Source organism: Paramormyrops kingsleyae, chromosome 10 (assembly GCF_048594095.1).
Source record: "Paramormyrops kingsleyae isolate MSU_618 chromosome 10, PKINGS_0.4, whole genome shotgun sequence".
In the NCBI taxonomy this organism is placed as follows: Eukaryota; Metazoa; Chordata; class Actinopteri; order Osteoglossiformes; family Mormyridae; genus Paramormyrops; species Paramormyrops kingsleyae.
Genome location: NC_132806.1, coordinates 16,203,700 through 16,229,437, shown reverse-complemented (window position 1 = coordinate 16,229,437; position 25,738 = coordinate 16,203,700). Strand labels below are relative to the sequence as shown.

Genomic DNA, 25,738 nt, shown 5'->3' with positions numbered 1-25,738 from the left:
GGGTGGGGTATGACTGTGTGTTGGGGGGTGGCTACTACAATGCCGGGTGGCGGTAGGGGGGCGTGAAACGGATGGATGTAGGAGGGGCAAACCAATAATCTCTTATACAGAAAACCCCATCCAGTAGCCGACAGAATTTGTACTTTATCGTTCTCCTCTTTCACGGCTGCATAAGAAGCCAACACCTGCCGACTGGTTGCAGCGCCGTGACATCCTGCTTCCCGTTAAATACAGTAAGTACAGCTGATTGTATATTTGCCAAGAAGACATGCAATCTCTTAACATCGAAATTATTCTTGTTGCCGGCTATTAATAAAATTTCGTGATATATATTGCATCTTCTGTAACTGCTTCGCTTAGTTATTCTATTAGGTTCAACCAGACGCTTTTTTTGCGCTGTGAGACCTGTGCATCTCTCATGAAACATGTCTGTCCATTTGCTCGTCTATTAATGTCAGTTCTCAACACCTTTTGTCCCCTTTCTCTCAATATCTGCATCTCTTCTCATCTCACTCCATCTCCCATTCGACCGCTCCATCCCGTCCCATCCCCCCTCCATCTAGTATCGGCCATTTTGTCTGGTCCAAATTAAGGAATTTAGCCAAGAGCCCGAATTAGGTGGGATAACATCTTACCACAAAATTATATGTGTATTATTTAAGCTACACATCGATATATATACACGTGGATGTGTGTCCGTTTAACCAATGCCATTAAGATACCAGCGTTAAAAATTCCTTTATTTTGAGCCCATCACAGTAAATAGTTGCACAGACATTTGTATGATGCATGTGTAGCTTATGTATAGCCTGCACTGAAAATGTTCCTCACATAATGCTAATAGTGATTTTAAGCATTTTTTTCCATATGTATCACCCTGCATTACCACTTCAGTAAGGCCTTCACACAGCAGAAAAAAAGGTGATATCATTAAAATGAACAATTTTAGCTCTCTTAAAAAATCCATCAAGTCTCTGAAGGCAAGTGATATTCCATGCAAGAAGGAATTTACAGTAGGGATGAAAAATATGAAGAAAATGGATCCATTTGATATGGTGATATGCTATATTTGTATATTATTCAGTTACAATACCATATGAAGGCAACATATGTTAGGCGTGACTACTGTTAAAGGTAGGTCATTCTGCTGAGTTTTGGGAACAAGCAGTCCTTGTAACAGCTAAATCTAGTGGTGCATAATGACACATATCATCACGGTCTGCCGCGACTATGCCAAAATAAAAGCAGAAGCACATGTGAAGGCTGACTACACTGATATTATATGTACTATATTGTGCATAAATGGCTATACCTTTATATGCATTTGTACCTATAATGTACTCGCAAATGATGGATGGTTATGTGGATGTATATGGCTGTGATGTGATATGCCACAGTTTGTGCCTGATGGAATCTTTACCTTATTTTATGCGGTAATTTACTGGGATGGAATCGGAAACACATCAGTGTGTCTGACACTGTCTCTGATTCGTTTGCCACAGTGCATTTTTGTGTGTGTGTTCCTGTGAGGCGGCGTGTGGAATCTACTAATTCCCCTGGTGCTTTAGAATTTGGGACTGAATGTGAGAGAGTTCTATTTGCAAACAATTATTCACATCAATGCACATTTGTTGGGCAGAAGAAAGGCGAACAATTTTCTAAAAGTCTGCCAACCTGCTCATCCTTTTAATGTCAGCTCATGTTAATTGTTCACGAAATCTCCCTGTCTCTCTTTTCTGTGGTTTTTTTTTTTTTAACGGCTTGCTGCCTGATCTTCGCTCTCTTTCCTTCTAATGGAGGCAGCAAAATTGGATGCATCGCACCAAGCCTTCCCAGGAGCCAGGGTGGTAATTTAGGAATGCGTAGCTGCTGCAGTACCTGGCATTGTGCACATTTTTCTGTTCTGCCTCAGTACCACAAAGGTCTCTAGCTTTGGCGCAGCTCTGCAAAGTCATTTAGGGAGCAAAAGCAGGAACGCATGGTCTAACTCTGCTACCACAGCCTCCTGCTGGAGTCGATTCAAGGACATTGACATTGACATTGAGTTGTACCCAGTCCTGACCCACATTTGGTAATTATGTCATATTCCCATTATTTTGTCACATGGCTGATGCTTTTACCCAACAGCACACGCAGATCTCTCCCTTATTCAGCTGGATATTATGCTTGAGAAATTCAGGTTAAGTACCTCGATTAAGGGTTTTGTAACCCAGGGCCCGTGATTCCATTCCGTCACGCGATTCCATGTGTTTGTACTTCTGTTCCAGCCATCTCTGAACAAGATGTTGAGTTTCTGGTAGGTTTGCATGCATGAAAAAATATATTAAAATATACATGGCTGACATGCATGTTTGTGAAGTCAAAGATACATTGTATAGGCACTTAATAATTTAAAGGCAATGGTCAATTTATGGGGGGGTTGGAGCCAAACTAAATACGAGTCCACTGGTGGAGTAGCTCACCATGGCTTCTTATGCATTTCCAGGTCACTTCTCACGATTTTCCAAACCGTTTATCTAAGCGAGATGTTGTACTGAGATTTAGACTGTAGTAAATGCAGGAGTCGATGAGATTAAGCTGATATTAAATCATTCCTTAAGGTCAAGAAGTAACATGAGAAGATTCACATTTTCAGCAGCACATTGTTCAAGGTAGATACAACTTATAACTCAAATTTCAAATGTGTTGGTAACTATAACACCAGCCACAGCACTTTAAACATCATACATAATGACTTCCAGTGTCATGAATAATATTTCTTGAAGTTCATATGTGATGTACATACAAAAAAAATAGATTGACCCCACTTTTTTGCTTTGCAATGTTCTAAGGCACTCACTGGCCATATGAATTACAGGGCCAGAAGTGTCACGTTTGCTAGTGGTCTGTAGTCTTTCTGTAATTTGACTGGCACCATTTGCTCCCCACACTTGTGCACTTCTGGAGGGGGCATTATGTCAGAAGGGACTTGGCGTGAAGCTGACACCACATTCTAACAACAAATGCAAACACCGGCCATGACTTACGCTATATATGCTCATACAGATGGATGGTATGGTCTGACTCACACGGTTGTTCTCCATATATGGGCAATATTCTCTTCTGCAGTGAAACATGTTCCTTCAGCATTATATATTGATTCATACATGCTAATTTATATTTAGAACGAATTTATATATACATGTGTATATGCGCATATATGTACTTATTAACATATATGTTGATCTTACTTCCTACACACACACACACACACACACCTCAAATTGCATGAAATAATAAACTTTAAAAATTTAAAGCCCTTTGCATTGTATAGGATATTGCACATAGTGCCAAATATGGATAGGCTCAATGGAAAATCCTTAGCGACAGGGTGAGTGACAATTTGGCTTCACCCTGGCTTTACCCAAACCTTAATATTACATTTTTTATTATTTTTATGACTTAAGAGAAAAAGCATTTTAAATCCAGAGCCACTGAAACACATCTGTCACAATGTCCACTATATTACACCAGGAGATTAGTAAACTGAGATGCAGTGTCCAAGTAGATCAGCTGCAAAATCCGGTATTTTTCCGTTACTGTAACAGCTAACAGCCTCTCACTCATCTTCATCATTTGCATCACCACTGTGTGTGTTGCGGAGGGGGTGTTCATTTTGATGCATAGGTGTGTTAATCATCATCAATTAGAAGAATAGAATAGAACAGAATAGAATAGAATGCTATTGTTCATAACAGGCACAATAAAATGTAGTATGAAACTCCCTCTATGTATAATAAATATATTTTATATTTTAATTCCTACAACATCTATATAGATGTGTAAGAAACCTTTGTATATATATATAGAGGTGTAAAAAAACAATAACACCATTCATTGGTACGTCTCCCTTCATCTTCCTGGTACAGTGTGTCCCTTAAACATTCCAGTAACATATTCAGGTTTGGGCTGGTATTTAATTTTGGAAAATTTAATGGAGGTGAATAAACGAGAATCGGTTTATTGCCCCAGTCAGTATACATAAAAAGGATGCCAGCTGGAATTGAGGATGACGGGCAGCATTTATCCAGTCTGACAGAGGCTGTCTAGGCTGGTCTGGGCTGTCAGAATCAGCTGACTGCCAGCTGGGTATAAAGGAGTGGGTTTGTGCTAAAGACTGCAACATTTGTGCTCACACATTTACTTCTGATCGGTTCTGCTGTTAATAAGATACACAGTACATGCAATTCTCTTTTAAACCAAACAACACAAAACAAAGCTGCATCCTTTGGGAAGCATTAGTGGCTCTGTGGGTTGGGAACCTGTGCTTATGATTAGAAGGTCACTGGTTTAAATCCCAGGGTGGGCGGGATGACATCATCATTTGGGTTATGAGCAAGGCCCTTAACCCCAAATTGCTCCAGGCACTGCCTGACCTTGCCATCCCAGTTATACGTCACTTTGGATGAAACCACCTGCAGAATAAATGTAAATTTGGGGATAAAGTTTAATTCATTTAGGATCCATGAAAGTTGACCAGTATCGTCTTTAACAATATTTAACTTGAAGATGTAAGATGATGGTTAGTGTATAGTATTGGAAAACTGGCTGAGCACCAAGGTTCCGAGTCACAGATATGATGGCACCTAGGCCTTCGATGTCACCAGATAATCTGGTATGCGTACCTTTGTTTCCACCCCATCCTCTAACCCTTGCCCCCTGCCTGTCTCTGTTTGCTGTGGGTTTGTTTTGTCCCCATTCTTCTTTAGGAGGAATGTGTTTTTGTCTGTGGAAGCCGGACAGGATGGCTGTTGCGTGTTGGGGGGGTGGGGGGGGGGGTGCTAAGGGATTAGTGCTGGCAAAGTCCTCCGAAGGGCAGCGGTAGGATGCCAGAAAGCTTGAGCGGGGACAGGCCGTCTGGTCACTACCATGCTGTTATTTTTTAGCGTTATTAATTAGAAATGTTCATATTATTAAAGCATATACTTTTTCATGGACCTGTTTGCAAAGTTTATGAAATGGGAAGATAACAATCCAATTCCTGGCCTGCTCATTTTAAATTGACTTTCACTCCAGTCAGCCCAGTCATTGAGACTTGGAAAGGAAACCAGTGCTTTGTGACTGCCGAGGAGTAGCTCTGCAGTGTTAACCGGCCTGGTTTCTGTTCGTGCTGGATAGAGCTGTAACAGTATGCACATTCTCCGTGTGCCTTTCGGTTACATCATTTTCAGTTCAGAATACACAATGAACTGAATGAATACATTTTTGTAGATGCTCAACATGGAAGACATTTTGCTATTTGTGGCTGGGAGGTTACGTCTAGGGCTGGTCACAGTCTGTGGCTGGGAGGTTACGTCTAGGGCTGGTCATAGTCAGTCATAACGGCGAAGCGAGAGGCTTGATGAACCCCCCCCCGACATCACTTATATTAGTATCTCGGGAATATTTTGGTTTCCCAATAAATTACACCAGCATTGAGGATAGTGTAGTTCATAAGACCAAGACTGTCTTTTGGCTGTTATACCGAATTTGAATATAATTTATGGTGCTTTTGCCAGAAAGTTCAAACCGGGCTAAAAAATTACTAAAGCTAGGGGTGTTAATTGCGACAGATATGCGATATATTCGGAAGTAGAGAATACAGGATTCAGTTCATTATGATTGTTATAATCCAGTCACATTTTTGAATTATTATATATTTAGCATATTTTACAATGTGCAAATAAGTTTTTGTTATACACATACGTCTATATATTGCCCTTTGTTTGGTTTACAACTGGGTTTGGTTTTTAATTGTGTTTGTACTTGTAATAATAATTTAAAAACATATTACATTTTCCCGGCTGCCGAAATTGCATTGAACCGTGAAATGAAAACTGGGGTTTGTGCTGAGCCATGATTTGCTTGTACCATTACACCCCTTGTGCTGGAATGATCATCAGTAATGCGCCATTGTTACACTGTGGCTAGATAAATTACCAGCTTGTGTAATTTTATTTTCTAACCAATCACTTATTTCAGAGAACATAAAGTAGTTCAGTAAACAATGAACAAGTAGTTTTTCTTTAAGATCTGTTTTATTTACAGTTCATGCTATAAAATCTGCAGTCCAGACCTGATACAGTTCTACGTTCTATAACTAGCCATTTAGCTATGTATGACCAGCATATTGACTCTATCCAACGAAAATCATGTATTTCCTAAAATTCATTATTTCATCAGTGTGAAAAAAACACATTTTCTAGGAAACTACTTTACAAAATAAACCGAAAACAACATAATGAGACACCATTAGCACCACAAATAGAAACCAGTCTTTACACAGCTGTCAGTGAACAGTTTAATGTTTTAAATAGACTGTGGATTGTTGTTAGTGAGGCAAATATGTTGGGTGTCAACAAGTTACAAACAAATTTTGCTTCATATTTTGAAATCAACATTATTTTTTTTTAATTAGGGATATAAAGTAATTCATACAAATGAGCATCATGAATAGAAATGTTAGATAGTACAATCATAAATACCAGTTAACTTCATCTTTTCCTTGGTCGAATAGATGTCAAAATTCTCTTCCAGATTAGAAGACAGAAGAGGATATTTTATATGATTCTTGTCTATCAATGGCTTTCTATAATGTTTGATACAGAACGCCATTTAAGCATCTCCTATCTGTATTGAAGTATTATTTGGACCAGCATGTGTATAAACAGTGATGTATGATGAGTACAGCACTGATATCACGTGAAATTTTGGGGTCAACTCAGAGGTCCTTCTTCCCCTTGCTGATTCAATCCTCCTCTTACCTGTATTTTCAGGCTACAGGATGAAAATTGAGAACAGCCTGCCTTGCCCCCTCCTCCCTGAGTTCCCCTCCCAGACTGGGCTGCAGTTCACTGTGGCAACCGAGGAAGACTTTGATGAGATAATGGCGATGAGTCAGGACATCTACGGTGGCTTGGACTACCTGCCCACTCGCTATGGGTCTTGGCTCCAGGAACCCCATCGCATGGTCATCTTGGCGAGAAAAGATGGAAAAGTGGTACATTCTTGGCCTTTTTAACAAAGAATCTCTTGATTTTGTTGTTTTATCCATAATCAGTCAGATGCCAATACTAAGGTCTAACCCAAAAACAAGATAAATATATATATATGTATACAGACGCTCCTCTACATATGAACTTTCAACTTATGAACTTTCAGACATACAAACGAAGAGGACTATAAGTCCAAATTGTGTTCATTGGGCTCCCGTTTCCTGTCTGGAACATAATTTTTTTTTCTGCGCCCCAATTCCGCCTAGTAGGACCTCTGACGCAGCAGCGTAGCGTGCATACTCCCAGCATCCTAGTTCTTAGTACTTGCGTATATCCTTAAAATGATTATTGAAATGATTAAAATGATTATACGAATAACGACTTACGAACATTTCAAGTTATGAACGGCCGTATCTCGTTCGTAAGTGGAGGAGCATCTGTATATGTATATGTATGCATATATGTATGTATCTATGTATGTATTTATGTATGTCTGTATGTATCTATGTGTATAGTCACATATTAAGGTGAGTGAAGGTGGAAAGAACCCCAGAATGCACACATGAGTGGAGGAAAAAACCCAGAAGGGGACTTTATTTATAATTTAAGGAGATGACAGGGAACAATGACAGAACAGGGAAGACCGGACTGGTAAGCATGTATATACCAGCCTAGTGAAGGACTGATACGATTCAGACATGAGGACTGGGGATCAGCAACAGGGAAAGAGACCATACCACAATGGAACCAAGACAACAAACAGAAGAGCATCCTGTACCAGGAACATGGGGTAATTCTGAGCACAAAGAGTGGGTGCCAGGCAAGTCCCAAAGGGCAGAACCACAGGGCAGGACATTCAGCAGGACTAGGGACAGGAGATGGTGAGGAGGCCAGCAAGGCGACAGCAGGAAATGAGTCAGGCGTCGGTGAGACAGCTGGTTATGAGACTGGACCCGCCGAGACTTCCGGGGATGAGGCAGCAGGCGAGCGGGGCACAGCCGGGGCACCTGGAGGTGAGCTGCAAGTTCCCAGCTGGATGGCAGATGAAACACAGTGGACCGAGCATCCCAGAGCAGAGTCCTAACTGGAGGAGAGGCCTCACCTGGGTTGGAGGTGGAATGACGTCTCCTGAATCAGGATTGAGCGGCACAGCTGCTGCAGGATCCGGGGCAGGCGATGTGGTGCAACTTGGACTGCGAGGCCCATCCCGAGGCAGGCTCTGGAGGCTTGAGAGAAGAGGGTGTGGCCCCTCTCCAGCTGGACTCTGAAGGCTCGGGAGAAGCGGGGATGGCTCCTTGGCAGGTCTCTGGGACCACATGAGGATTGGGGATCACCACAGGACACAGCTAGGAACCAACAGGAGGGTTCCGGAGGACTAGTAGTGACCCCTGCTAGTAACTGGACAGGCTGTAACCTATACATAAAATTTGCAATCAATTTTGTAGTGAAATACAGAGGCTGGAAAAAATAGGGAAAAATGGGAGAAATTTCTTTTAAGATAATATTGAAGCCCAAATATTTTTATTTGCTAAGCCTATTTTGTCAAATAAGGGTGCTTTGCCATCGCACCAGGTACCGTACTTTTGGTACTTTGAGAAAGTACTAAAACTTTGGTACTTCAAAGTGTTATTTTTCCACTGCCGTAAAAACTGATACCGGCGCCGAATGACATCATAGGCTAATTACATAACCAATCAACAAATGAAGCGTTTCAAGTCCCAACCCAAAGAATCAAAGTACCAAAGAAGTACCCCAGCTGATTTGGCGCTTTTGGTACTGGTACTTGGCCGGAAGTCAATGGAAAAGGGAAAGTACCAAAAGTACTGTACCAAAAATACGGTACTTGGTGCAGTGGAAAAGCACCCTAATTGAGCTGCCATTTGCTTTTAATTATACATATGCACATACATACAAGTCTACAATACATAGCCTTGAACATTGATCAGTTTTGATTATAACAAAAGTGTCATTAATTCAGTTTGTTGTCTTAAAGACTGAATGATATAATTACTACATAACACATAAGTATGAGACAGTGATCTTGAGCCCTCTGGTCTGAGTAGTTTTCAGTTATGTGATAAATTCACAAGGCAGGCTTTTTCCCAGACGTCCCTCCTTACCTGCTCCCCCGCCTCCACACAGATTGCCCTGGAATCCGTGTGCGTGATCGACGACGGTGAGACGGTGCTGGTAGAGGGGCTGCGGGTGGCTCCTCAGGAGCGGGGCAAGGGCGTGGCCGGGGTCCTCCTGCGCTTCTGCTCTCAGCTGGTCAAGGCCAGGTACCCTGATGTCAAGGTGAGCCGCCTGACCCGTGACGACCAGCTGGGACCTAAAGACTTCCAGAAGTATCGGATCATCACCAAGCAGGTAATGACTCTTAAAGCCTTTTTAAGACAATCTCATCTCATCGGCCATTGACAGTTCATTTACAGTATAAATGGTATTGTTTACCTTGTCATTAGGTTATTATTCCATTGTACAGAATTATTGTGTTGCATATATTGATATGGTATGTTTTTTAAAACATTTCCAAAATTGTCATGAATTGTAATTTTTTTATGATTTATATCTGTAAAAAATCTGTAAAGGATTATAAATGTAGGCAATTAAAAAAAATTATTATAATACTTCATTTTTTGTAACTGTTCGTGCTGCTATATTCAGCTATATAATACCCTATTCTTCCAAGTACAGTAAAACCTCGGATTGCGAGTAACTTGGTTTGCGAGTGTTTTGCAAGACGAGCAAAATTTTAAAGTAAATTTTAAGCGAGATCTTGCAGTACTATGTATTATGTATTCGCTTTGTCTACCTAGCGTTACGTGATCACAACTGAGCCTTCTCTCTCTCTTGCTGTGGGATTGTGGGTAATCGTTTCCCATGCTCGGTCTCTGTCAACGTGCCTCACTCATATAGTCAAAATTTACTAGAAAGGCACCACCCGAATAAGGGCGTAGCAGTGCTAAATCGTGATTCTGCAAAATCGAAAAGGAGGCAAAAGCAGCTGTCATTGGATAGGTTCCTTGATAAAGTTGCACAAAAAGAAAAAGATTCCAGTGAGCCACCAGATAGCAGTGATTCTGTTAGTTATAGTGAAAGTCGTCGTACAAAATAAGCCTCCTCTTCTCCTCTCTCTCGGCTCCTTCACACCATCCACGATTCTTTTCAAAGGTAAAGTGCAGGTTAATTTGTTTTATGTATTTTTACCTTGTATTTTGTACTAATCATTTTTATATGAATATTTTTGGGTTGTGGAACAAATCATCTGAGTTTCCATTATTTCTAATGGGAAAATTCGCTTTGATATGCAAGTGCTTTGGATTACGAGCACGTTTCCAGAATGATTTATGCTGGCAATCCGAGGTTTTACTATATAGACTCTAGATCACCATGAAACTGACTCTAGGTTTACATGACCATGACTAACTTGGTTTGAAAGTATTTAAATGTATGTAGACACAGGAGCAACAAATGGTCATGCATTAAAAAGAATACATTAATTGAAATTAAAAGAAAAAACCTAATTATGTGGTTTTGAACTTTTTCACACATACACACATCAATGGGTTGATACTAACAGGAATACCGGCCTGCTAACTGTTTTTCCAGGGGATTCTCCTAGTTCGTTTCAGAGCTGAAGATCTCAAACTGCGCCTGGCAGAGAAGGATTCGGACACACAGCGTTTTGGGGGTTCCACTGTCCCCCATGCAGTGCTGTTGGACCCCAGCGAGGCCCACAGGCTGTTCCTGAGTGCCGGCATCACACAGGATGTCCTACCAAATGCCACCATCGTACAAGACTGGCAGCCCTTTAAACCTCTGCCTAGCAACATGGCCATCCTGGCCAAGAAGGACATTGACTGGATGGTGGATGATGCGATTCGGCCCTCGGTCGCCAGCCTCTGCACCTTCCCCTTCCGTGTGCCCATCGGAGAAGACTGGTATTACCTGAACATTGACATCTTCGGGAAAGATCTTGACCTGGTGCGACAGCAGTTCCTGTCCCACCTCCGGCGCCACACCGCCACTCTGCGGGGCAACGTCATGTGCCAGCTGTTCCTGGACCCACCCCTGTGGGAGCCACTGGCCGAATTCTGTCGCAACACCTTGGGCGTGGAGCTGGTGAAGGGCTACACCGAGCAGTGTGTGGTGGAGTCCGACCTGGTCTAACGAGGAGAGATCAAGAGAGAAGAAAGGAGAGCGATGACGTGACAGACAGCCCCTTCCTCAGAGAGACATCCCTCAAAAAAGGAAGCTCCCCCACCCTCTGCTTCCTTGAGGATACCTTTTTCTCACCTCTGCATAGCAACTCTCAAGTCTCAAAAACGTTTAAAGATATAACAAATGCAATCAACGTAGGACTTTAAAAGCATTCATTTTAACTCTAAAATAGGTTACAAGTTTTGTTGGTGTATAAAGGAACAAGAAACTGAAAACACATACAAATGCAAGCTTAGGATATCCACTTTATGTTCAAACAGCTCATAAAAATTATTTTTTGTTTATAAATAGGCTGAAGTGCAAATAGGTCTGCACAAGTCTCAATGCACTTTATAAATAGTATGTAATTAAGTGATGTGAGGCCCAGTGACGCATGGTGATCAGTTGGATACGTCAGTTCAACCAAGGAGACCTCAATAGATAGTTGACATGAGTGTTTATTTGGTTAAACAATTTAAATGAGTATGAGAAGAGTGATTTGGCAAAGCCCGTCTCTTGGTCGTCGGTTCCATCAACTCTGAAGCCGACAGATCTGGCTAGGCGACCAGGCGAGCCAACCCCGGACCAGGACGGGGAGCTGAAGGTGGTGGAGGGGAGGAGGCGGGCGAACCGAATAGCTGTAACGGCAAGGAAGTGGGTTAGACTTATTCTTTATATAGAACCTGGATCGCTGTGATTGGACACGCTGGCATTCATTAGGTCTCCTTGTTTGAACTTTCGTATTCACTTTCATTTCATTCTAGCTTTGAAGAGTTTTGGCAGAAAGCATGCTTCTGCTGCACTTTTCACTATGAAAGTCCTATAGAGGAACTGAGGAACAACACAGAAATGTTTAGTTTTGCGTTAATCGGTTAACTGCATCCAGGATAAAAAATAATCAATGAAAAGCAACTCAACCTCTGCCACTCATATACAAGTATGAAAAATATACACTTTCAGGTTCACAACCTTCAAGGCTACAATTCCCCTTCTTTTTAAACAAGAATGAGACAATGTAGCAAGCAACATTATTAATGCTGTTGATTTAGTTAAATATATTTCACATTTTAATAACTTTTTCAAACAGGCTTTTATTTCAAAATGGTATTCGCTGAAGGAAAATGCACTACAATAGGTTTGCAAGATGTAGTGTGTGCACTTATATCTGCTAATGAAAATGATTAATAATTGACTTATTTAAGAGCCAGTCTTCAATGGACAGTTCTCTCTTTGAAGCAGTTGCCCTTTTTGCTAAATATGCTGTGATGGGTATTAGTTTAACTTGTGAATGTTCAAGTTTGGATGCATAATGTGAGTATAGAGAGATAATGGTCATATTTGTAATAGAATGCATGATGTGAGTATTTATTGGACTAACATGTGTTCAGAGGAATGACATGGAGGGACCTGATTGTGTTTCTAGAATAACTGCTGCAAGTTTTCTACTGTTATTTATTTATATGTAATATTTAATCAGTTGTGGTACAGATATTTTTATATAGTACCAATAGCAGTAATATGTTATTATTTGTTTTATAAGAAGCAGAAACATTAACGTCAGAATTTTTTTATACACTGCATTGTTCGGTACTTTCTGAGTTTTGGTGAGAACTTGCGAATACCATTTGAAATAAATTAACCTGATCCAAAGTTATTTGTCAGCAGGAAAAAAGATGCCAAACACAAACGCAAAAGCATGCACGCACCAATGTCTTTCATTTTTGCATCCATTACCAGAAGTGTATTGATTTGCCTTCACATAAGCTATTGTTAATGTGCACTGAGATTCCTGCTTTTTTTCGATTTTACCATAGTGACACTAAGGTCTGGAACCCTTGTGTGAACAGTGACTATGTCATACTTTTATGGCTATTTAAAGTTCTCCACAAAGTACATTTTCAAGTGTGTTCATCTCATGTGTCTCAATAGGATTTCCTGCACTACCTTCCAGTATTCTCTTAAGACAGAATATTATACCCTTATTGAAATTCTCAAAGCAACTTTGCTTACTACATCATGCAGCAGATTCATTTGCCCATTTATTCATTTCCTTATATACTTTTAATGCCTTAAAAAATAAATACATAGATGTATAATCTGAAACACACAATGATTTTCTAGGAAGGAGGAAGAAAATAAAAGTTACAGGAAATGTAAATGGCCAATATGTATATTGCATTAGTCAAATATTACCCTCTGTGACTGCTTCTAGGTTTGCTATTTATTGGACATAAAAAACAGAAACCAACTTTTTAAATTACACCAACAACTTTTAATTAAATGTTAAGATAGCCTCATGAGGACACGATGAGAAACATCTTCTATAGATGGAGAAACTAATATTTTGATATATTAGTAATCTAAAGTAGAAGATAGAAAATATATTTTTTCACTTTTAAATTAAGCATGAATAATACCTGTCAATGGGAAAGAAACTTAAGAAGAACAAGAACGATTCTAGCGATGGACTGAATGCAAAAAGGACACATTCCTCTTGCTTCCCCAATGAGCACAGACCATTTTTTTAATTATTATTATGACTGATGGATTGAACTGAGTCAATGTTGAGGCTGAACAGCAACTATGGGAGAAATGTGTGAGGAAGATACAGAGAAGCTGAAAGCAAATGACAAACCACGTCAACAGAGTGTGTCTCCAACGCCTGCTTCAGAGCGCTTGGTTGGCTGTGAGGATTGGAAGAGATGCATGGCAGTAAGAAGGTCAGCCTACTATCCCTTTAAAGGCATGCTTCCAGCTGTGCCAAAGGTCTAAGCAAGAGGACAGTGTGCAGATGAGTGAACCATGTTTACGCCCAATTTCAGTGAAAGTGAGGAGCGGAACCATTCAGTTGTCTACTGAACCAAGATCAAGGATTCTACACAAAGTTTTGGAAAAAAAACCCAAAAAGCTCCCTGAGAAACTACAACATCTATTTTTTTCTTAAATGAAACTCCTAATGCAGTGTTTCCCAACCCAGTCCTTGGAGACCCACAGACGGTCCACGTTTTTGCTCCCTCCAAGCTCCATGCCTGATAGACCACATTTTTGCTCCCTCCCAGCTCCCGGTAGGAGCAAAAACGTGGACTGTCTGTGGGTCCCCAAGGACCGGACTGGGGAACACTATCTAATGGCTTTGGACTCTTTTTAAGTCTTAATTTTTCTGCTGAACCGAAGAAGAAAAGATTTGAATGGAGGCCAATAGACTGTAATGACAAAGGGAAGACCAGCATGTACAGTGGGGGTCTGAGTGCTGCCCCCCAGCTCCTTTACTTCTGGCCCAAATCCCACATATGTTATCGTATACACTGCTTCAGGGCAGATGTACAAAAGCCATTTGGGAAAGAAAAACTGAAATTGCCCCATGCATTTAAAAAAAAATGTCCTCTACCAATGTGCACCAGAGCCTTATCCCCTAAATTAAAAGTTTGTTTTTACAGCAGAATTAAGCTATAAAATTGAAGATTCCAGATTCGACCATCCTTTTATGGCAGTGCGATGACATATAAGGATGGTGGAGCGTTGACGATACATTAACCAGACAATGAGTTTATAGTGCGCTGTGGGTAGTTAATGTTCAAAGTTGAGAGACAAATCCACTCAAGACTACATGACTGTCTGTTCTGAAATGAAATGAAGTTTCTGATATTAGTTTGGTCCCAGCTGGCAGTCACAGTAAGACAGACAATGAAGCTTTCTGAATACACCCCTGTTTATTATGGTTTGTACCACTTACAACTCAGATAAATGTGATATTTTACTTCTGTAAATCTGAGAAGTACCTGGCAGATGGGTAACACGTCATAAACCATCTGACGATCTGCAGACAGCCTTAGTTCCTTAATGCTTTTGTATCACGTGGGAAAATTCATCCCGTGGTCAAAAATGGATGACAGTGTTCTCAGCACTGACATTACCACCCGCAGGCGCCCCCCCCCCCCCCCCATATGAAAAAACAAACTTTTTAAAATGTGGTGAGGTGATTTCCATTTTCTGCAGAGCACTTTACAAACTGCTCACCACCAGAACAAGAAGAACCGTCCTTCATCTTCAAATGGACTCTACTTGTTCCACATTTTTTTGTACTTGATTGAAGCATCTCATCTTGTATCAGTTTTGTTATGTGAGAAACCATAAACAGAACAGCATATGTGCGAAAAGGAGTAGCAAATTGTCATATGTAACAGCCAGAGAACCTTCATGGTAAAATTATGTATAAACTCTGTTCCATCTCAGTGGCACTAAACTGTATGGTGTATTTTAAACAGATTCATACTGTACTGTAGGGCTGTGTGTTCTGGGTTTGCTGACACTGATGGTGGCTGAGTGGCACATCCTGTTGGAGCCGCAATACCATAGAAACAAACTATATATTGTGGTTAAAGTGCGTATTGCCTGCTTTGCTGTCTGTGACCTGTTGGCTAAAACTGTGTAATGTCAACATATGTTAGGCAGTATTGGGTAAAGGTTTATGCATTATTGTTAGTATTATAGCACATAAAACTGTCAAACATTCTTACTTAGACAAACCCTTCACTGTAAGATATTTAACCTAAGCATTGTTAAAGAAGTAACAAAATAGCCAGTTGGGAACAACATTCAAGGTAACAGCTCCAGTCTGGATACATATAGAAAACCTGCAGGCATAAGAGAGAATAAGGAGCATTTGGGTGAAGTGAGGTCTGCTGAAATGAGCATCCAATACCGCGGTGAAGGGTTTGTTTGTATGTTAACAAAAGCGAGTTAAAACATTTCTGACACTGATGGTGTCCCTCACATTGTATTACCAGTCAGGCAGTGAGCAGGGCTATTCAAAGTTAACTTGGCACATTTGCCATTTGACTTTTTAAGTTTTACTGTGGATTCCCAGGAAATTTGCCAGATCCTAAAATATTTCATTATGCCACTCATTGGGTCAATAAGAGGGATCAGCTCTGTGAACCATAACGGAGCGTACCAAAACTGAGCAGGGGGGCACATTGGAATGGGAACAAATTTATACATTATTGTATTTATACATGAACAAGTGCAAATTTCCTTAGCAAATTTAAGCTTAACAAAGATGGTTGTTCGCAAAAATGTATGGAAATGTAACCCGGTGTATACCAGTTTTCATTTTGTATATTCATGGACCTTCTGTCATTTTATACCTTCCAGATTTTACAGTCTTTATTTTGCTTATTTTTTTCTTCTGTCATCTTTTATTAAGTCATTTTTTTACTTATGGCATCAAGCGATACATTTAGTTGTGAGCAGGTTGATGAGGGGGGCTGGGGGGCTGGGGGTGGCCCAGTGTGACAACGTGAAGCGAGTCCCTGTTGTTCATCTAGGGCATACATTTTCAATTTCTTTTCCAGGAATGGAAACAATGACGGCAGTAAGGGAATGGCGACGAGGGGGGGGGGGGGGAGGTTGACAGGAGGGAGGGGGGGTGGTTGAAGGGGTAAGCATGGACTGTGTAACAGGAGTTCATGTCCCTCACATTGTATTACCAGTCAGACAGTGAGCAGGGCTATTGTGTAACGTAGGAGACGTATGAGTCTGCAATGCCCTCTGGGACATACTGTGACTGGGCAACTGTGAGTAACTAGTGTCTAGTGAACCTTAAAGAGGGCAAAGTAAATGCAAAACTTCCCAAGAGAATATGCCGTTTTGTAGCAGGATTCCGTCAACCCATGGCCTACAGAAAGAGGCTCTCCCATGTTAATGTTGGACCGTAGCTAACAGTGGATGAGGGTCAGAGCAGCCCTCATTCAGCCATACAGAGCAAACACAAACAGTCCCACGTAGAATCTGTGCAGACTGCTACCCTTAAGCTTACGCCAGTAGCACCTGTAGAGACATTCCTCAACAGGGGAATGTTATGTACAGTAGAAAGTACTGTTTTGTTAAAAAAACAAAAATGTCCATTTTTTTAAACCATGTACCCTGTCTCCCTGAGTATAGGGAGTAGATTATGGTGAGGATGTAGGGTTGGGGGAGGGTTAGGACTGGTAATTTTTGAAATACTTAAAGACACTACAGACGAACAATCCCTGCTTGCTACATAAGCCAGCTCATTATATATGTGTAGTGGGGCAGCATGCTGGGTAATGTGGGGGGGTCGTCTTTCCTCATACTGCCAGGTCTGAGGTCTCAGTCCCACCTGTGCTGTGTGTGTGTGGAGTTTGCATGCTCCTCCAATGCCGTGTGAGATCCCTTTTCAGTACAAAGGCATGCAGTCAGACGAAATAGTGACATAGTGTCTCTAAATTGTCCCTAGTGTGTAAGCTTATGTGTTTATGTGCCATGCGATGGATTGACCTATTCTCCAGTACACACACACACACACTCACATATATATGTATACGCTTAAAACAAACTAATAAAAATCACTTACTAGCAATTTTTTAAATATAAACAACCAAAAAATAACTCAATCCCTTATCAGAAATTTAAAAATTGAATGAATAAAAGCAGAATATTTGAATGAACAGATATAGTGCCACTGTATTTGTATATATAATATCTGTCAAATATATTTAGGGTTTTAGGTGAATGATGATAACACATAAATGACAAACAGGCTAAATATTGTAATTTCAGATTTGACTAGTGCAGAAGAAAAAAAAGGTTCTTAACAGTCTGCTTAATTAGTTTTGCTGTTTTAAATGCACTTTTTAAGGATATTTTAAACAAGCCACAGAAATGGTGCTTGGGTTAAAGCAGTTCATACTGGCTACTTTTAGTAAGAATAATTCTGTTGGTCTTAGTATCAGAAGCTGTCTTCTGATACTGTTTTATAGTACCACTCTACTGAACATTTGAACAAATTTTCTGTATTCCATCCCTTATTCGGCAGATAAATAACCAAATTACATAAATGTGTTAAAAGTTTTGGTTGTTTAATTATAACTGGTAGCATTTTGGACCAAAAAAGGTAAAAAATAAAAAAACTGATTGCAATATTAGCAGATAGGAAATAGGGAATCGTTCCATATCAATCCACAGGCATGTGTGTGTTTGCATGTGAGCCTCAAGTATGTTTGTGCTCTTGATACCCTTGTGAAATTCCGAAGTGCACGTGCATGCGGACATGTGTGTGGTTGACATGGTTATGTTGATAAATACATTATGTCACAAAGAAGACAGCTGCTAGCTGGGGTTGTTCAGTCTTTAATGTGTCCTTTAATCTAAATTACATTGCACTTGATCCCCCATGGGGAACTGAGAACCAGCTAGTTTACATGCACAACGCACTTGATGGTCTCAAGATTCATTTGTGCTTAAGTATTAAGCATGTAACTGACACACATGGGCCGGAACGCTTACAGCAGGGATCCCCAGTTCTGGTCCTGAAGGGTCAGTCTGCAACGCAGGTTGCAGATTCCCCAGCTCAGACATACCTAATAATCCTGGCGATTCGCTGGTGAGCTGAAGTCGCTGTGTCTGGGCAGGGAAACCTGCAAACTGTGTTGCAGTTTGAACCTCCGGCACTGGAATTGGGGAGCCTTGGCTTACAGACACAGAGCCACCACATGAGCTGTATCGTTCCACCTGGTGACCCTGCAACACTAGGATGCAGTTTTGAGTTTTAGGCCTTTACCTCTGAGTGGAATCTACACCAGCAGCAGCCCTTGGTGTCTGGTGGCACAGAGCAGAGGGAGTGCTGGTACAGTGCCTGATTATTCTAGTATGACTAGCAGGATTCTCTGAAAACTTCACCTAGAAAAGTTCTCAGGGAAGGTCATTCACTGCGGCCTTTAAAAGTCCTACTTTTCCAGCTTAATCAGAGGCCAAACTGGGATGCTAGTGTAAAGCAGGAACATGATGGAACTCATATGAATTCAACCTATTTTGCTATCGCATTTTAAAATAACATGCGCAAAGTTTTAGGACCAGCCGTCTTACCGCTTTGTAGATTCTTGTACCCAACTGGACCACAGACTGTAGAAAATTAATTCTTTGGCAAAGCGTATTTGTTATTAATTTGTGGATGATATCGTGCTGCAGGTCAGTATAGCCTCGTTGACTATAAACAACCATAGATTTGTACTAATCCTGCGACTGTTACTGGGAATTTTCCCAGTTTTGGGTAAAAATTGATTTCTGCTTCATTACGAATTGGGACAAAGTATTCAACTGCCGTTTGTTTAAAGCTTGTACCTGTGTACTTGTTCTTCTGTGTGTAGGGACATTGTTTTCATTAAAGGGCCCTAAAACAAATGGGCACTTTAATGTGAACCCCCATAAGATGAGACTGTGGGTGTCTTACCAAACTTTTCTTCATCTTTCAAACACCCATCCTTCCTTCATTTGCATTCCTTTGTTCATATCCTGTTTTTTATGTTCTCCCTCTGTTTCTGGTTTTTATATATATACATAAGCACAGACTATTGTCTGAAGGTCTGTGTATATTAATATACTGTATTAAAGGAAAGAAGAAAGGCTAAAATCTTTCAGGCGGAGCGATTGTAAGTTTATAGACTTTTATAGGTGAAATATGCCTGATTTTTGCACATATATTATGTGATTGGCATAGTAAATGACAATATACTTTAAAAACTTTTTTATTACATTTTCATTAATAATTAAAAAAATTAGTTCAGAGCAGAGGTGGAAATTTCAGGTTCAAAAAGTGAAAATCTAGACCAATATTTTGTTTCAATCAACCAGTTGAGTATAAAGTGTCTGGATTTTTACTTTCTGGACCTGAAATTAGTTAGATTGTGTAATGTGCAATATTTCATCATGTTCAATATTGGATATATTATTGTGATGCTAAAATGTTACATGAAGAAATTGTTTACCTGAGCTCTTTGCTGACATAGAAGTGAGCTTTTAAAGTCTCAATTTACAAGTGAAATACACCCATCTGAGCAAGTCCTTCTCCTTTCCTTATGATGTTTTTCTGTAACTAGCACTCACACTGATAACATTTTATGTTTGTATGAACTGTGAACCACTTTCTGCCTCATTGTACTGTATTTAAAAGTTAAGTCACTGTAGCTATTCTTTTTTATTTAATTGGAATGAAACATAACTGTTTATTCTGCTTTTGTCAATGCATAGTTTCATGTGTTCTTATATCCATATATAGCCGTCGTGTATATTTTGCCTTATGATGTCATGATGTACTTTTCAAACCACCTCAGCTCTCAGTATAACTATAGACAGTGTGTATTGTACATGCTGTGTATTTTTCTCAGAGATTAGAGCTTTCAGCTGAGAACTCAAGCTTCTCAGTGGCTGACCTGTACACAGTATATAGCAAAATGTACATTCCTCATAGTGTTAGAACTCCTGAACGCTATATGCACTTTTGATGAGGTATCTCCAGTGGTGTCCAATGGCCAGGGTGCAGACATTCTTTATGGGAATGTAGCGACATGTATTTGCTTCTTTTTTGCCATCCCACACATGGCCGTTTAAATGTTTCCCAAACAAATGGCCCAGATTGTAACTGAACCCGTAAGGAGGCCCTGAGGGACACCTAAGACAGATCTGGTATATGCAAAGTTCTCCTGGGTGTTGAGGTGATGTTGACTCCCCCGGTGCAGTCTCTCCAAAAACATCACAGTCAGATACCATGCACTTGTTAGTTCTGAGTGCACATGCCTGTTCCAGATATGGGCAGTCCATCCAGATTAGCACCGAGCACTGGCTGCCTTGACGGCAGCCTAAATATGCTCAAATGTCAAATATACACTGAAGCCATTTTTAAACTTCTTGATCTAATTTATGTAAAATGAATAATACATCAGGAAATAATACGCAGTACTAAGTTCTGGAAAGAACTGATGGGACAAATGCTGTGGGAGTCAAAGATGAGACTTATTTAAAGAGTTGACTGTATGTTGTGATGATTATTGGTTGTCTAAAATTTTTATATATATATATATATTTTATATACCCAACCATCTATCCATTCATTCATCTTCCAACCTCTTACCCTGGTCAGGGTCACTGGGCGGCCTGGAGCCTGTCCCAGTCAGGGCACAAGGCTGGTATACCCAAGCTCATTGCTTATTCTGAAGTGATGAGATGAAAATGAAATAGAATTTTTGTTATTCTCCGTCATTTTGGAAAAATGTAAAAGATGCATAACTATTTTAAATACAACTTTTTTAAACCTTGCGATGCTTGAGAGGTCTATGGGATGTGTTCCTTTCTACTGCTCCGGATTCTTTTTGTGGAGGGGAATGGTCTGGAAGGGATCACATGGCTAGGTTTACGATGAGCAGAAGGACCATAAGAAACGTGTAAATATCCATCGCAGTTTGTGTGAAATTTTACTGGTCATGTCATCCTTTTCCTGTGGGGTTTATTTTGGTTAACAAGCTGTGTCTGACAGTCTGCTATAGGCAGGGAATTCTGCTGGGACATTTGGGCTCACAGCTAAGGGCACTGGGAGTGATTGTAAACCTGGCCATGTACAAGAAATACGGGCTGTATAATATAACACTGATGGCTGTTTTACCGGGATTGAAAGACTGATATCTATTCCATTTATTGTTTGGTTTATTATTATTACTATTATTATTATTATTATTATTATTTTGTTTTTTGCTTTATTAGTTATTGTGATAGTGCTGTGTATGTGTGCTTTTTAACATACCTCTCTTTCAGTAAGGACTGAATTATTAACTTAGAAATAATCTTTTCACGTATACTAATATTTAAATATGTATGGGGAAGTGAAAGTTGTTTAAGAATTAAGGCAGATCCTCAGAAACTAACAACATAAAATGTGTGTATCTAGTGCAATGGTGAAGTGAATATTGTTGGTAGTTTTTAGTCACAAACAGTTATTAGCATCATAATGTGTGTTCTGTAGCAGTATTTTCATAGGGTTAACAAACAGGTAACTAAAAAAGCAGATACGAAAATGTTAGAATCAGAAACTCAGTATGCAGTATGGGCTCAGACAAACCTTTTAAGAAGCCCTTTGTTGGTGTTTTTTTTTAGTATCTGGATTTTTCTTTTGTCAGGAGCCGTAAATGGCAGTCAAAAAAGAAATGTGCATGCAAAATGTCTAGCTGTTCTATAACTCAGACAGATTAATATTTAGGTATAAAGAAACTGGTGAAAATGGAAAAGGTGCGGTGGCCAAACTGGTGTGTTTTGCAGGATAAGAAATGCCACATCAACATGAGAGCGTGTTAGCAGTGCTTTAAGTCTGGTACACACACGGTTGCACACAGAAACATAAAACTATGCATAGAAACTGATGCGTAATTACGTTTGATGTTGATTAGCAAATTACAGCTAAAACCTTTTGATCCCCTCGGGTCGTAATTAGAAAATTGTGCTGGAAAAAACCAAGGACGTATTCCACAGGCAAAATGCTCTCGCAGAGCTGCTTAATATTCTAGCTGTGCTAATGTAACATTGCAATAATAACATTACAGATTATGAGAATGTCTTGTGTTTTCTGCATAGTTTTTAAAAGGAAAGTAGCTTGAAATCTTATAAATGCAACACTCAAGCTGCTGCAACATCTTTGACAGCATGCTCACCAGTTTAATTAGCAGACATTTGTATACTCATTAGTGCAGGTCTTTTGCCACAGAATGTGTTTATAGTTTGCTTTGGAACAGTTTGACATAAGGGAGACTTGCACTATTGTCTCTCCTCAGCTCTCTCTCTCATTGTGCTGTGGCATGGTATTTATAAGGTAGAGTTTAGCTCTGTGTGCTTGTAAGAACTGGATTGTGGTGTGCTCTCTGAAATCTGTCAAAATTATCAAGATTAGTATGCGTACGGCGTTTCTTTTCTCATTCAGAGAATGAATCCTTTAGAGACAAAATAGTTTTTATGTGTGTAACAATTTGTCTTGTACTGCACCGTGTAATAAACTGAGGAAAAAACAGCAAAAAAGAAAAAGCTATACCAAAAAAAAAAAAAAAAAAAAAAAAAAGCTGAACCGCAAACCGTGATTATCTTGATTTGGATGAAGGCTCATCCAGTACTGTGGATAAGTGTGTGTAGTGCTGAGACTGTGTCATTGAATATATGCTCTCTGCTCCTGGGTCTAACGGTCTAACTTAGGAATTCCATTGTCCTGTTTTTCCAGCTACCTCCTCATTTTTCGCTTTCTATATATTTGCTTAATTCAGATCCAGTAGTGAGCTACACTTTAAGAGGTTACAGCTATCTTGAAGGTCCTTCAACAAATGGAGCATCAGTTTGGCTTACAGATTTGAGTTATATTTCATTGGTGTAATTTATGTGTGGCATGGTGGCTTGGATTTCCTTAAAGATATTGGCTTTCAGACAATTTTTCTTCCATGACCATGTATCCATATCAAAGCCTGCCTTTTTAGTTATATAGCAGTAATGGTTTATGAACGAGAACTTAGTGGTTCCTTATAATATGAGAAGGTTTACTAATGGAAGCTGGTTGTGTTTCTTATGGTTTCTATATCCATTTGTCTGGTCATTTTTTTCACCAGCCATCTGGGTTTCTCTCACATCAGTGTGGGACTTCAGTGCTTTAGAGAACAAACATACCGGTTGGATTAACTGGGACAGGTGAGCCATCTGAGGGCGGAACAGCTGATTAACTTTGACAGGTGCTGGGGAGCATAGCTACTCTCATAATAACCTCAGTGTTCAGCATGGGGGGAGGGAAGCAAGGCACAGACGGTGATCGTAAGGTCATGTGACCCTCCGCTAAAGGGGGGAGGGGGCAGGAAATGGAGGCAGGTGTTGAGGCCTAAAGTAGTGAAGTGCCAGCGTGTGTTTTCCTCGGGCCCCCATAGAAAACACCCAGGCAAACGCATTTGTCTAAGTTTATTCTTCAGTTCTAACTGTATGACGTTGAACACTTGGTAACAAGTAGAACTATTCAAATATGAGTCTGGATCGAGCGATGGTGTATATATACATGGCAAGTATTTGGACTTTGACCTCTAAATGTGGAAAGAAACATTGTTCTTATGTGTCCTGTTAAGTCCTCACAAAACCAAAACATGTAAAAGATGTATTATATTTAATCAGTATTTACTGGAACAATAAGCAATATATGTTTACTATGAGCATAAAAGCAGAAATATATAACTGGATGCCACTGGAAATGAAATTTTTATGAAAGCTAATCTTTTAACCTTTCAGCCTTTTCAGTATATAATTATACTAAATAAATAAATGATCAATTGACGACAATGTTTCTATACAAAGCTAAAGAGGAGTCTAGACAATGTGGAATGTAATTTGGCCAAAATGTCACTGTTAGTATTACACCAAAATATAGACAAAGGGAGGGGCAGAGCAACTGACCAAATGTCATTGGCAGGTCGCTGCCACTGTCTTTGCCATGTTTAATTCAGCATTGACTAATCACCTTCAGTCTCAGTACCTATAAATGGCTGTAATTTTCCATGAATCGCTCACTGAAGTATATACCTTTAAGCTTCAGTAGTAGGGCCAGTTTTAGCATGATGAATTCCTTCCTATACAGAGTACCGCTGTACCTGTGACTCCTCCCCACCATGAATAATGTAGATCTCCTGGTTTGTCCACATTGGTACTACGTGCTGGGATCTTAAGACATCAGCCAAGAGACCGAATCCGTACAAGGGTCCATCAATCGTGCTCCACCCAAACCCCGCCCCCAATCCAAATGATCAATATGAGAATGAGGTCATGCTGTGTGTTTAACACATTTGCCACTTTAGTCAGAAATTAAATTAAAATTAATTTAACCCAAAGCAATGTCTGGTAGGTACAATATTTGTGTATGTTAGCTGAACATATAGGGAATACAATTTATTCAAAATTTCAATGTTTTTGCTCTGGGGGAATGTCCAGCATGTAATTCATCTGGTATCCAGAGAATGTAAAACGTCAAATCGAACAAAATAGTACCAAACCTTAATTTTCCAAGTCCTGTCAATTTCAGAATTAGCAACAGATAATTGGCAATCAGGATCAGCTTGCAGAATCCATATCGGTGAATCCTGTCGGCGTTTTCACCTCTTCTCCTTCTGCACTGCTGCCTCCATACCTGCATTACTATTCCAACACTTACTAAAAATTCCAGATGTGTCCTGCATAGATTTATTCACTGTGGCCTTCAATACGACTCCAGTTAAATGTGTCATTCTACTGACCAAAAGGATGTGTGTGTGGTTTCTCGTATTCTAAGTGGAATGCATGCAATGCAAATGACTCCTCCAAGAGCCATATCTGCTACCTGATGTTTTCACAGTACCTTCGTAGTAGCTGCAAACAGCAAATTAGGATTTTTTTTTAGTTTTGTTTTCATGATATTAGCATCCATTCCATATTCTCACATCAACAAGAACAGCGTAACCAAACACATTTTTCAAAAGGTAATAATTCTGATAATCTTTCTTTTTTAATGTTTGTGTTTGGCTTATGGTCCATCTGTCCGGGTTTGGTCCATTTGTGAGTAGATGGAGGTTAAATTATTCCCATGAAAATACACACACAGTACTGCTCAAACCTCAGCAATCCATCCATTTTCTATGATGGCTTATCCAGTGTAAGGTCACCATGGTCATGGAGCCTGTCCCTGGAACCAA

At 40.0% G+C, this 25,738-nt stretch overlaps 1 protein-coding gene across 1 annotated transcript; it reads left to right on the top strand.

Moving 5' to 3' along the window:
• Nucleotides 1-91: 91 nt before the first annotated feature.
• nat16 (N-acetyltransferase 16) lies at nucleotides 92-15,150 on the top strand. The gene is made up of 4 exons (XM_023794583.2): nucleotides 92-233; nucleotides 6,795-7,018; nucleotides 9,156-9,380; nucleotides 10,623-15,150. Exons 2-4 carry the CDS (start codon nucleotides 6,803-6,805, stop codon nucleotides 11,181-11,183), a joined length of 1,002 nt encoding a protein of 333 aa, XP_023650351.2. The 5' UTR covers nucleotides 92-233; nucleotides 6,795-6,802; the 3' UTR covers nucleotides 11,184-15,150.
• Nucleotides 15,151-25,738: the final 10,588 nt, after the last annotated feature.